General features: G+C 34.2%; 1 protein-coding gene across 1 annotated transcript in view; it reads right to left on the minus strand.

Moving 5' to 3' along the window:
- Nucleotides 1–1,288: 1,288 nt before the first annotated feature.
- Nucleotides 1,289–12,924, minus strand: part of LOC135203430 (muscle M-line assembly protein unc-89-like) — a 47,742-nt gene continuing 36,106 nt past the window's right edge. The window contains exons 6-8 of the mRNA XM_064233157.1: nucleotides 3,908–4,090; nucleotides 1,642–1,734; nucleotides 1,289–1,438 (exon numbers count right to left, since the gene is read on the minus strand). Of these exons, the coding sequence (XP_064089227.1) occupies nucleotides 1,289–1,438; nucleotides 1,642–1,734; nucleotides 3,908–4,090 (426 nt within the window). The remainder of the gene's footprint in view (nucleotides 1,439–1,641; nucleotides 1,735–3,907; nucleotides 4,091–12,924) is intronic.

Here is a 12,924-nt window from a genome sequence, read left to right on the forward strand (position 1 = left end):
TGCGCATTTCTAGATTGGTTAAAATATCCTCCCACTAAGACTGCCAACATTTTTTTTATCGTGGCCTACTACAGAATATAAAGCCCAATATGGTAGTTAGCATCTTGTGGGTTTCTCAGGAGCAGATTGCCAACTTTGCAAGTTGGTATTTTAGAGACTGCTGTCTCTCTCTTCAGGTAAGTAACGAATAAGAAAAGTTCCACAATAGGCAGTATTTAAACCAAGAGAAATCCACAGGTAGCCATTTTAGTACTAGGTCACCTCTGCTGATAATTTCTCTTTAACCTTCTTTAGCATTGCTGGAAGAGAGATTTTATCTATGATATATGAATCCCAGGTGCCCTTTGAGATGTTCATTATTACCTGTCTTTCTTTATTCAATGTTGCGCTGACCTATCATCAGGCTTTGGCACCAACATTTGCTGCCATAAATATATGTCAAAAATTCCAGTTTATTTTGTAAAGATGCAATACTTTGCCAGAGCACTTAGTCACTTTAACGACCCTAATCAGATTTTTTTTCATAAGTTGCAACTTGTATTCTTTGCAATAGTAAAGAAACAAACTCGGTGGTTCGTCTCGCTTAAACACTCCTCAGAGACTGATATTACCAATCCAGAACTACAAATTTATCCACATAAAACATAGAAACAGATTGCAGAACGAATCATCTAGAAGAGAAAAGCAGGTAAGAGAACATACACATGAACACTCTACAAGTCTTATAACAATATCACTGCATTGGTCTTTTCTGGAAAGGATGTACATGTACCCTTTTCATTTCAAATATGACATGAGAAGGTACTTCAGTCTACAAATTGTTAAAAATGACCATGTTGGCAAACCCACTTGATGGACTTGAGAGTATTACAAGAATACAATCACTTCCACCCTAATCACATTATGGGTATGCCTCGAGTACTATACCCAGAACCGTTATCCCCCTGGAATCCATGATCCAGTCCTGCAGAATAGTTCCACCCAAAAACTCAGATCCAAACATTATCGGGCAGTTGATGGTCCCACTATTTAACTTCAGATTTAAACCCATTCCCGGCTATATCTTTTCCTATTTGTCAGGTCAGATAAATTTTACAATAAGTGGAAAATTGCAAAATAATACTCCCAAATAAATACATCAAAATATATATGACACTCTTGGACTCAAACATGGCAACTAATTCTCGGCTTCAAGGGCCCACCCCTAACCCTGTCAAGGTGGTCCCACAACGAGGGGGGATTGAGGATTAGAATCAAGGTAGAGTACTTTTATTTGGAAAAATTCATTTTAATACGTGACCAAGGTTAAGGTTACCTTTTCAGAGTCCTTAAATGCAGATTTATCAGGTTCTCCTTCCTCATGGGATGGAGGATTTGCATCCAGCAAACCCTTACTAACATCAACACGCCTCAGGGATTTTCTTGTTTCTGGGCCACTCTGAAACAAAATAAAATCAGAGATTGTCAATAATACCTACTCATAAAAGTACGTAGTAAGTACAAAAATCTTCAATTAACTCACTTCTTGTAACAAATGTTTGTCACGACATAACATAAATATAGGAAAGTCCCTACTTCCAAGGAAGGACACTGAAGTTATCATAACGAAAACAAAAAAAAATGTGACCAAAAGAAGTTTACCTTATCAGGCTTGTTATTTACAGATTTGTCAGGTTGTCCTTCCTGATGGGGTGGAGAGTTTCCATCATCACTAGGGCTCTTTTCTGGAGCACTCTGAAACAGAATCAAATCAAAGTTAACAATAAAACCCAATCATAAAAGTATGTAGTAAGTCATAAAATCTTTACTTCACTAGCTTCTTGTGACAAATGTCACTCATGGTGTAACTTAAGTTTTTACTTCAAAAAATGACAAAGTTTTATACCAATTTGTATTTTTCATAGCTAACAAACCTGAGGTCTTAACAAAGGATATTTTCCAAGCGGCAGATGGTAACTGGGTTAAAACACTCTCCGACTGTAAAGCAGTCTGTGAGATCTGGCAACGCCTGTGAGAAACAAGGTGAAAGTTATCAGAAACCACACATTCAACCACCTCATGACACAGTCTTTCCTAACCGTCTTGGGGAGTAGATGCTTAGGCTTTCCTCTCCTCCCAAGCCCATTTTTTCTGCCTCTGTTCTGTTTTTTTCAGTGTTGAGAATGTGTATTTGTTGGTATGGCTTCACTCGAGTCTTCAAAGCCTCATCAATGCATGTGTATTCCAGAGGTCCAGTGCTCTAGGTTTTTGCAGTCGTCAACTACAGATCCCTACACAACTTGCAGTACGTGCAGAGCTCATCTTTGTACGTTGATGAATCCCTGCCAGGAATGTCGGGCTCAGCCTAAGTCGTAATGGAGGTCGTTTTGTAAGAAGAGGGAACATCGCAAAGTTTCCACTCTTTCCTCTTGGGAGAAGGTTTTTTCACCTCATCTGTACTTATAATTGCCAAGTTTGTAAAAACTTTAGCTCTAATAAATAAAGCAAAGGTATTTTCTTCATCAGCATTTCATTCTTTATTTTTTATCGTTTTTTTACCTCTTGGTTTCTTATGGAGGGGTGGAATTTTAGAGAAAAATGAAAAGGGGCAAGAAGGAGGTTGAGAATTCATGGAGGGAGAGATGAAGTGAAAAACGTTGGGAACCACTGAGCTGGGCACAGGAGTGAATGGTATAATATTAGGTGGACTGATGATAGGGGACAAGGCTACAGCAGGGGAAGATAGAATGACACGATTATCTACTACACTATAAAGGTAGTACCAGGTTATTGCCACTATTATCAACTACACTATAAAGGTAGTACTCGGGTTATTGCCACGATTACCTATTACACTATAAAGGTAGTACCCAGTTATTGCCAGAGTCGGTTAATGACAATCCGTTTTATGGCAATTGTCTAAAATCTGTGATTTTCAGTGCCATAAACCAGACTTCTGGTTATTGGCAATCATAATAGTTATGGCACTAATACATACTTAACACACACACCATTTAACTGGTTATCAGCACCAAAATCCAGTTATTGGCGCCATAAATCATAAGTGTTTTATTTAATGTCTATTTTCGCTTATCATGAAGCCCATCGGAATGGAAACCCCTGCTGATAACTAGGGACTGCCTGTATTTAAGAGTGGGTTCTAAACTACGAGCTCTAATTCAGACTCTAGAGGAAGCCTTCCTTTTATTAGCTATCTAGTTTTTCTAAGTGAGATTACCATAACTTTCACCAACATTTGTCCCAATCTTTCATACAAACTTGTCCCCTACAATTTGCGCAGATAGTACGAGTCAGAAGTGGCTTTGGTCAACCTGGTTTTACACTCCTCCCTACAATACCTAATGCTGGAGGTACTTTGTCCAACATGACTGTCAAAATGGTATTTATTTAAAAAAAAAAAACTATCTTCTCTAAGATTTAAGGCTACACGAAAACTGAATACTTCACCAACTACTCAAAGGCTGGCCCAAAATCACGATGTAATAAGACAAACACAGATGCTCCAAACATTCCATGTACCATCAAAACCCAGCAGAAAACAAGTGGTCTTTTGCTCTGTTGTTTCTATTGTACTCAAAACAGTCAGCGGGTTAGTCACCCACCCAAAATCAATAGAAGTGATACAGCAATTTTCACATTTAAGCTGCCACACAAGTGGAAAATACAGCTATGAAATTACTTAGTGAGTTACATAAATAAAACTGAATTACATGATAAAAATGTAAAGGAAACTTAGTTTTAATTCCTTGCTTTGCCAGCAAAAAGTAAGTGCAAACATCAGAATTACTTAAGAAGATACAAATCTTATGAAACTGAAACTTTTAATTCTTTGCTATGACAGTAAAATGTAAGTGCAAAAATCAGAATATCATATGTCCTTATGAAACAAACATTTACAGTACAGTACCTTTCCTGCTACTCGAATCCTTTTCCTGGTAGGCGACAAATTAACACACGATATACCAGAGTTCTCATCTGCCTCTCTAACACGCTTATTTACCATAAGGCCCCGCTTTCCCAATATTTTACCCCCAAAGTTGTCATCAGTGATGTTCTGTGCAGGTGCGATGTCTGCTCTTCCACCCGATACCTGACATAAGACAAGCTAATTAATATGTGAAGATGTGGTTTCATGAGAGACAGAGAGAAAAAAAATAGCAAACAAAAGCTATTCCCTTTACAATATGTTAGATTATAAGAATGAAGATGCAACTCAAAAACTATTTTACAAGACAAATTGAATTGTAAAATGTGACCAAAGGTTACCTTCTCAAAGCTTTCAAATAAAAACACTCAACATCAATGATGTTCCAGAACCTTATTGCTCTGTAAGCAACATGAAACAGAATCAAATAAGAGAATCTGTCTTCAAGAAAATACCTCTGACCTAGTTAGACATCATGAGTCTTGACTTATTCACTTAAAGTCAACATTATGAGTCCCTCATTTGAGGGATAGATATCAATGTTATTGAAATTACCAAAAAATAAATCAATAAATAAAATAACAATACTTGGGGAGTAGTTTCTGACATCAGATGTACAATAGGGCCTCGATAACCGCGGGGGATAGGGTCCAGAACCCCCGTGATAAGTAAATACCAGTGTTATCATGGTACCCCCCTTAAAAATCACTTTAAACTGCCTACTTTAATAATTAACCCACCCAAGACCACTATTTCAATGTTTATAACTGCCTACTTTAGTTCAAGCTCCAAATATGTCTTCAACTATCACCTTAAACTAAATTCAAGACATTTTCAAAAGTTATTATTTCCTATCTTCAATTTCCCCTTCATCAGATCAGCAAGCAAAAGCATATTACCTAACAATTCCTTTCTATTTTCATGATTTGGCTGCTGCACCAAACTAAAAGTACATAGTATATATCTATTTTGTGAATGAACATATTTATGATAAAAAAAACATTATTTACTGTAAAGATTACTCCACCCAACTATAATACTAATGTATAAACAGCAAAATACAGCAATAAAAACCTAGTTTTGTCTTTTGTTTACGTTTAGAATCAGCTGATGGACGTTTATTACCGAAAGAATTATTTTGGAAAACAATTTAGTTGCTAAAAGAAACTAATTTATTATGGAATTATTATTATTTTTAAACTTTGTACATAATAGTTTATGATATTATGATACAGTAATTCCTATTTCATGAGAGAGAGAGAGAGAGAGAGAGAGAGAGAGAGAGAGAGAGAGAGAGAGAGAGAGAGAGAGCGCAGCTTGGGATGAGAGTAACTGTTGAATAGCTTGAGAGAGCAGCTTAGGACGAGCGTACGGTTACTAGCTTAGCTCGAGAAAAACATAATGAAATTTGTATTTTAAATACTTTTTATGGTGATAGGAAATGAACGCATAGTGATATTTTCTTGTATACTGTTATAATGATAATCATTGAGTCAACTTTAAAAGTTGTATTGAAGCAGTTCCGTAAATCACAAAGAATAAAAGATTATTTTGTTCTTTTATTTAATATTTCTGAGAGAGAGAGAGAGAGAGAGAGAGAGAGAGAGAGAGAGAGAGAGAGAGAGAGAGAGAGAATTTTGCTATTTACATTCATAGTACTTGAACATTGTAAATGAGTGTATCCTAAAAATGCATTTAGTCATGAAAAGAAGAAGAAAACACAATAATTAGTGAATCTTGCTTTATGATAAAATTCGTGATTTCGCTAATTTTCCGTGATATACGTAGTATTTGGGCTCCACAAAAAAAGTAAGTAAAGTGATTTATGACAGAATTTAGAGGATACTTACATAAAATACATCGGTAGTTTGTAGAACGGTGTAACCACTATTACACTGTGTAAAGATAGTACGTACGAACGAGACTAGGTTTGGTGACGACATGGTGGTCATACGTATTTTTTTCGTGAATGAATATACATTTATGATAAAAAAAAATAGTTACTGTACTGCTTAGAGTACCATACTGTAATATTAATGTAATCACCTCAAAATAATCGTTGCATGCTGTAAACATGTAGTGTGTATTTTTGTCTTTTGAAAAATGCATTCCCCAAGGAATTATTCCTTGAAGAGGCTTTTTATTATGAAGATATGCCAATAATATATAAGATATGCGTCTTATTATGAATATATATGACAATAATATATAAGGTAAAAATGGTTTTACTACGTTTAAGCTTCGTCGCCGATCGCAAACAGCAATACAATAATCAATGACAATTATCGTTTGTATGACTGCAGTGTTCAGAGAAGTTGATTGCGTTATACCAAAACAATAATGAAGTTCGAATTGAAAATTAATGTTTTCCTAAATGTTATTGCTACTGTAATTACACTACTACTATCAACATTTCTAAAAGGTTAAGAATGACAAAGGTGCTGTTAAGTGTAACTCGATGTTTACATTTCTGCTGGCCGCTCAACTACAAGTTGATGTCAATGATGTGGGATTATTCCATGAATAGGCTATATATTATTAAGATATGCCAATAATATATAAGGTGAGAATGGTTTTATTACCTTTACTGTCAGTTAATATCATTATGTGAATCTGTTTATGCATTTGTTGCTGATCCACGACTAAGCGAGGGCCCACTATACTTCAAGATACAAAATAAACTATTCTGTTCAATAAATATAAACAAAATTGCACTTTATGATTTAATTTAGGCAAACTATCAAATAAGAGGCAAATGATTCTTTCCAAATTTCCAATTACCCTTTCATTCAATCTGAGATTGCCATTATAATAGGACTGACGCCTGTTAACTGACTTACATTAACTATTATGGCTATATAGTTGACTGTATTTGCTTTCTTCAGATTCGCACTCTCGTGGATTTTTTGGGGGGAACTAATCTGAAAAATTATTTGAGGGGGGACTAGCTCACTCGCACACTGTTCTGTGAATAAACATTCACTAACTAGTGTGTTTTGATGTTGTTTTCATGACTAAATACATTCTTATGATACAGAAATGTAACTTTCAAATATTAAAACTGATTAATATTGTATTAAACTTTAATAAAATTAAATATCAAATAATAAAAAATAATAATTCTCTCCCTCCCTCTTTCTCTCTTACTGATATGCATATTTTTGTATGGTAGAAAAGTGATTTATTAATTTTCAAACAATATCAATGTACCCTTTACAATTATTTGCAAATTAATTGGCAAATTTTGCGTGGGGATGGTAGGTGTGAATTTTATGCAAAATAAAGATACCAGAGGTCTAATTACTGTTCATTTGTTATATTGTAAATTTCAAGGGATTTTTTTTTTAGAAAAAGTCTGGGTGCAAATATCAGCCTTCTAACTGTCAAGGTTTTGTATAGATAAATTGATTGATTGTGTCTATTAACCCTAAAACGCCTATTAAGACTTATTAACCATCGAATAAAATTGTCTGTTAGGTGCTTAATTGACATATGATACGTAGACAAAATCATTTTTTTTTATTGCGGAAAAAAAAGTTATAGGCTTACTGGGCAAAACTTTTGAATCACATTTTGAGGGATTCTGGGAGTTCACGGTTCAGCTTGTTGTTTTGTTTAAAAGCGTTACCCAGGCGCAAATTTCTTTCTTCTTCCACCAAAAAGCATCAGCGACACATCTCAGAAATCATTTCGTCACTTTAACATAATTTAGGCTCCACTTTATATTAGATGATACATAGAGTTTTATATATGCAAATGTGTGCAATTTCAGGTAAAATACAACAAAAAATAACCCATGGTTGTAGCTTTTATCAGTTTTGAAATATTTTCATATAAAAACAATATGTGCAAAAATTTCAACCTTCGGTCAACTTTCAATGCAATTGTAAGCTAAAACTCCTATATTCTAGTAATATTCAATCATTTTACTTCATTTTGCAACAAATTGGAAGTCTGTAGCACAATATTTCAATTTATGGTGAATTTTTGAAAAAATAAAAACATTATCCTTGCGGCCGCACGGTAACTGGCGAAAAAAATCATGATTTCCTTCGTCTGATTGTTGTAATGTTTGCACCGTTTTATATTAGCAGATACATAAGGATTTATATGAAAATATGTGCAATTTCATATAGAATACAACAAAAAAAATAACCAAAGGTTGTAGCTTTTATCAGTTTTGAAATATTTTCATATACAGGCGGCCCGCGGTTAACGGCGCAATCACTCAACGGCGAATTGGTTTTACGGCGGTCGTCAAAAATATTCATTAAAAAAATAAGGCATTTAAAAGGTATCTTTACGGCACAAATTTCAGTTAACAGCGCCGCTAGCGCCGTTGTCTAACGAGTTCATACATATGTAGAAATGCCGTTCAGACCATAAAGGTTACGCAAATTATATTAACAAAATTTTATGGAGAGTTATTACGTAGGTATTAGGGTAAAATATATGCCTCTGACGCTGTTCTATGCCGAAAATATCGAGTTACATAAGTGCAAATTTAGCTATGGATGTGTCGATTCATAAATGTTCATGCTTTTGTTTAAATGTGTATGAAAATGTATTACCTGAAAGGCATTTTTATTTCTGTACAGAAATATGATACAAAGGCAGCTTTTAAAACTGCCCTTCACGTTATCAAATACGATGTTTTTTCATGTTCTTTCTTGTGAGCCACCGCCTGCCGCTCTTCCGAAAATATAATTAAAAAAAGTGCAAATTAGCGATCGATGTGTCTATTTTATAAATGTTTATGCTTTTATGTTTTAAAATGTGTATGAAAATGTATTACGAATAGGGTATTTTTATTTCTGTGCAGCAATATGATAAAAAGGCAGCTTTTGAAACTCCCCTTCAAGTTATCGACTACGATGTTTTTTTCAAGTTCGTTCTTGTATGCCGCCGTCTACCGCTCTTCCGAAAATATCAAGTTAAAAAGAGTGCAAATTTAGCGATCGATGTGTCGATTTTTCAAATGTTTATGCTTTTATGTTTAAAATGTGTATGAAAATATATTACGTAAAGGTATTTTCATTTTTGTACAGAAATAAAATAAAAATAAAGGCAGACTTTGTAACTACGCTCCACGTTGTCAGGGATGGTTTTTTATGTTCGTTCTTGTCCGCCAGTTCCGAAAAATGCATTGCATTATTTTATTAACCCTCTTACGCCGATTGGACGTATTAAACGTTCGAGTCAAAATGTCTCCCGTATGCCGATTGGACGTTATCATACGTCGGCTCAAAAAAGTTTTTTTAAAAATTCGCGGAAAATACTTATAGGCCTACCAGCCGAAAACTTTTGTATCACGCGCCTTGGGGGATGCTGGGAGTTCACGGATCAGGCGTTGTTTTGTTTACAATCGCTACGCAGGCGCGCAAGCGCGAATTTCTTTCTTATCGCACTAAAAAGTATCAGTGACACATCTCGGAAATTATTTCGTCACTTTGACATAATTATTGCACCATTTTTAAATTATCCTTTACATGAAGTATTATATATGAAAATGTGCGCAATTTCATGCACAATACAACTAAATATACTCATGATTGTAGCTTTTATCAGTTTTGAAATATTTTCATATAAATAACGATAAGTGCAAAAAATTTCAACCTTCGGTCAACTTTGACTCTACAGAAATGGTCGAGAAACGCAATTGTAAGCTAAAACTCTTACATTTATAGTAATATTCAATCATTTGCCTCATTTTGCAACAAATTGGACGTCTCTAGCACTATTCGATTTATGGTGAATTTATGAAAAAACTTTTTCCTTACGTTCGTGCGATAACTCTTCCGATAAATTTTTTCGTGCGATTGTCCTAATGTTGCACCCTTTTAAATTTGCTGTTACATAAAGTTTTATATATGGAAATGTGCGCAATTTCATGCACAATACAACAACAACCATGGTTGTAGCTTTTATCAGTTTTGAAATATTTTCATATAAATAACGTTAAGTGCAAAAATTTCAACTTTCGGTCAACTTGACTCTACCGAAATGGTCGAAAAACGCATTGTAAAGCTAAAACTCTTATATTCTAGTAATATTCAATCATTTACCTTCATTTTGCAACGACTTGGAAGTCTCTAGCACAATATTTCGATTTATGGTGAATTTATGAAAAAAAAAAAACATTACGTTCGCGCGGTAACTTCCGAAAAAATCAGAATTTTTTTTGTGCGATTGTCGAAATGTTTGCACCATTTAAAATTAGCTGTTACATAAAGTTTTATATATGAAAATGTGCGTAATTTCATGTAGAATACATTTAAAAATGATTGAAGGTTGTAGCTTTTCTCTTTTTTCGAAATATTTGCATATAAATCACGATAAATAGAAAAAAACACGTTCTTCGGTCAAATTTGACTCTACCGAAATAGTTGAAAAACGCAATTGTAAGCATAAAACTCTTACGGCCTAGTAATATTCTGTCATTTTTCTTCATTTTGAAACAAATTTGAAGTCTCTAAAACAATATTGTGATTTATGGTGAAATTTTGAAAAAATATATTTACCTTCACTCCGCGCGCCGATTCGCGGCCGCAAGTCTCCGAAATACGTACATGGCATTATCCTAATATTTGCTCCTTTTTCATATTAGCCTTTTTATAGAGTTTCATATATCAAAATGTGCGCAAATTCATGAAAAATACAATAGAAAATAATTGAAGGTTGTAGCTTTTTCATCTTCGAAATATGTCCATATAAAAAAATATATATATTAAAAATTTCGACATTTCGGTCAAATTTAACTCGTCCGAAATGGTCGAAATCTGCAATTCTAATCTAAAACTCTTACAGTATCGTAATATTCAATCATTTGTCTTAATTTTGAAACAAATTGGAAGTCTCTAGAACATTATTTAGAATTACGGTGAATTTTTGAAAATAACATTTTTTACGTCCGCTCGTTACGAATTCGTACATCATTTTGTGATAATATTTTTTCCGGTGTTGCTTTTATTGTTTTACAATGTATATATATCAAAATGATCGCAATTTAGTGTACAATACAACGCAAAAAAAAGTAACTGGTTAGCTTTGACCGTTTTCTGCACAGCGTGATTTGAATACAATTATGTATGAATTTTTTTTTGTTTTTTTTTTCGCTACCATATATCGCATTATTTACATATGATAATGATATTATTTTTCATTTCTGATGGTTGCATTCTAAACTTCAGGCAATGACAAAAAAAAGGAGCCAAAAATGAACTCTTAATCTTCAAAAGTACGCGCGCTGTAATTTTTTGAAAAAATTATTTTTTCCACTTCCGCGCTCACTCCAAACCACCGGCCCGCATACGGGAGACGTTTTGATTTTTAGGGCTCCGGCGTAAGAGGGTTAATTAGGCATCTTTTCCATAAATCCTTTAAAAATTTATACATTATTTCACTGTATCCAAGAATATTGTATGTATTCTTATATTATTGTATTCTAAAATACTAAGGCAGGCAAACTTAAGCCCGTATTACGCAGAGCGCCCAATGTTGTGGTTTGAAATCAGCTGATGAATACGAGTTTGTTTCACCATAACGCAATTCTGAGCGAATGCTCTTGCTTCTAGTTAGCATAAACGAATATATATATACTTGACTTATATGAGACAAAGTTATTTTTCCTTATACAGCGTGTTTTTAGGTGGAAATATTTATGAATATGTCGTTGTTGAATGTAAACTACTTTTTTTTTTCGTTAACAGATTACGTTGGCGGCATGTTTACTGCGTAAAAAATTATGTGATTCCGTTCGCAATAATCCTTTATATCATCGTAATACGAATTTACGTTATTTGTCTTATATCGGCGTGAAACCAACAGTAAAATGTGTTCTTTCAAGCACAGTAGTTTTGATTAAAATGATTTAATCACAATTTTATCTACAGTTGTGTGTGATGGCAGACGTTTACTGCAGTTTTATCCTTATTGCCGATGTACGATAATAGTCATTAGCAGCTTGAACAGTTTTCTCAGCTTCAGTTATAACTAGGTTTAAATTTAACGGTATATTTCCCGATTGATCTTTAAATCTATATTTACCTCTGATCTATAGCGAATAAAGTTATTACATTAAGATATCTCAGTTCTATTCTATACATAACGCCATTTATAACAAATACGGTAATGTTGCACTGTAGTACGATGATCGAAATACAAGCCAAACAGATGTTATCCAGTTCGGTTGTACTTAGAGGGAGGAGGAGGAGAGAGAGAGAGAGAGAGATAAATAAAAAATAAAAAATAAAAAAAATAAAAAAAAATAAAAAAAAAAGTCTTTTCTCGTTCGGTTGTTTATGGCTGTCGGTTGTTCATGGCTGTACACGTTCATGCAACGAGTATAAAGTTAAACCATACTTCCATCATTCTCTTTTGCTGTTAATTGAACTTTATGTAACTAGCAGATGTATAAAGTTAGGCCATTGTAATTTGATCTCTCATAAAATCGAACTATCGTAAGACTAATGATCGTAACCTGAACACTACAGCTACCTGAACACTGTATAAACTTTATTATATCTTTACATACTCTAGACACCCACATGTACTGTGCAGTAAATTCTATTGTACTATACTGCATAAAATGTTATTGTTATGATACAATAAAGTTTGTTCATACTTACCTGGCAGATATATATATAGCTGTATTCTCCGACGTCCGACAGAATTTCAAAACTCCCGGCACACGCAGTGGGCGGCCAGGTGGTTAGTACCCATTCCCGCCGCTGGGAGGCGGATATCAGGAATCATCCCATTTTCTATTCAGATTTTTCATACCACTGTCCCCTGAGGGGAGGTGGTGGTGGGTACTTTAATTATATATATCTGCCAGGTAAGTATGAACAACTTTATTGTATCATAACAATAACATTTTGTTCATGAAACTTACCTGTCAGATATATATATACTGAATCCCACCATTGGAGGTGGGAAGGGACAGAATAGAAGGATTTAGGAAACACCTCAAGTGCAGATGATTGACATCTTGATTCCTT

The sequence above is a fragment of the Macrobrachium nipponense genome, chromosome 36 (genome assembly GCF_015104395.2).
Source record: "Macrobrachium nipponense isolate FS-2020 chromosome 36, ASM1510439v2, whole genome shotgun sequence".
NCBI lineage: Eukaryota > Metazoa > Arthropoda > Malacostraca > Decapoda > Palaemonidae > Macrobrachium > Macrobrachium nipponense.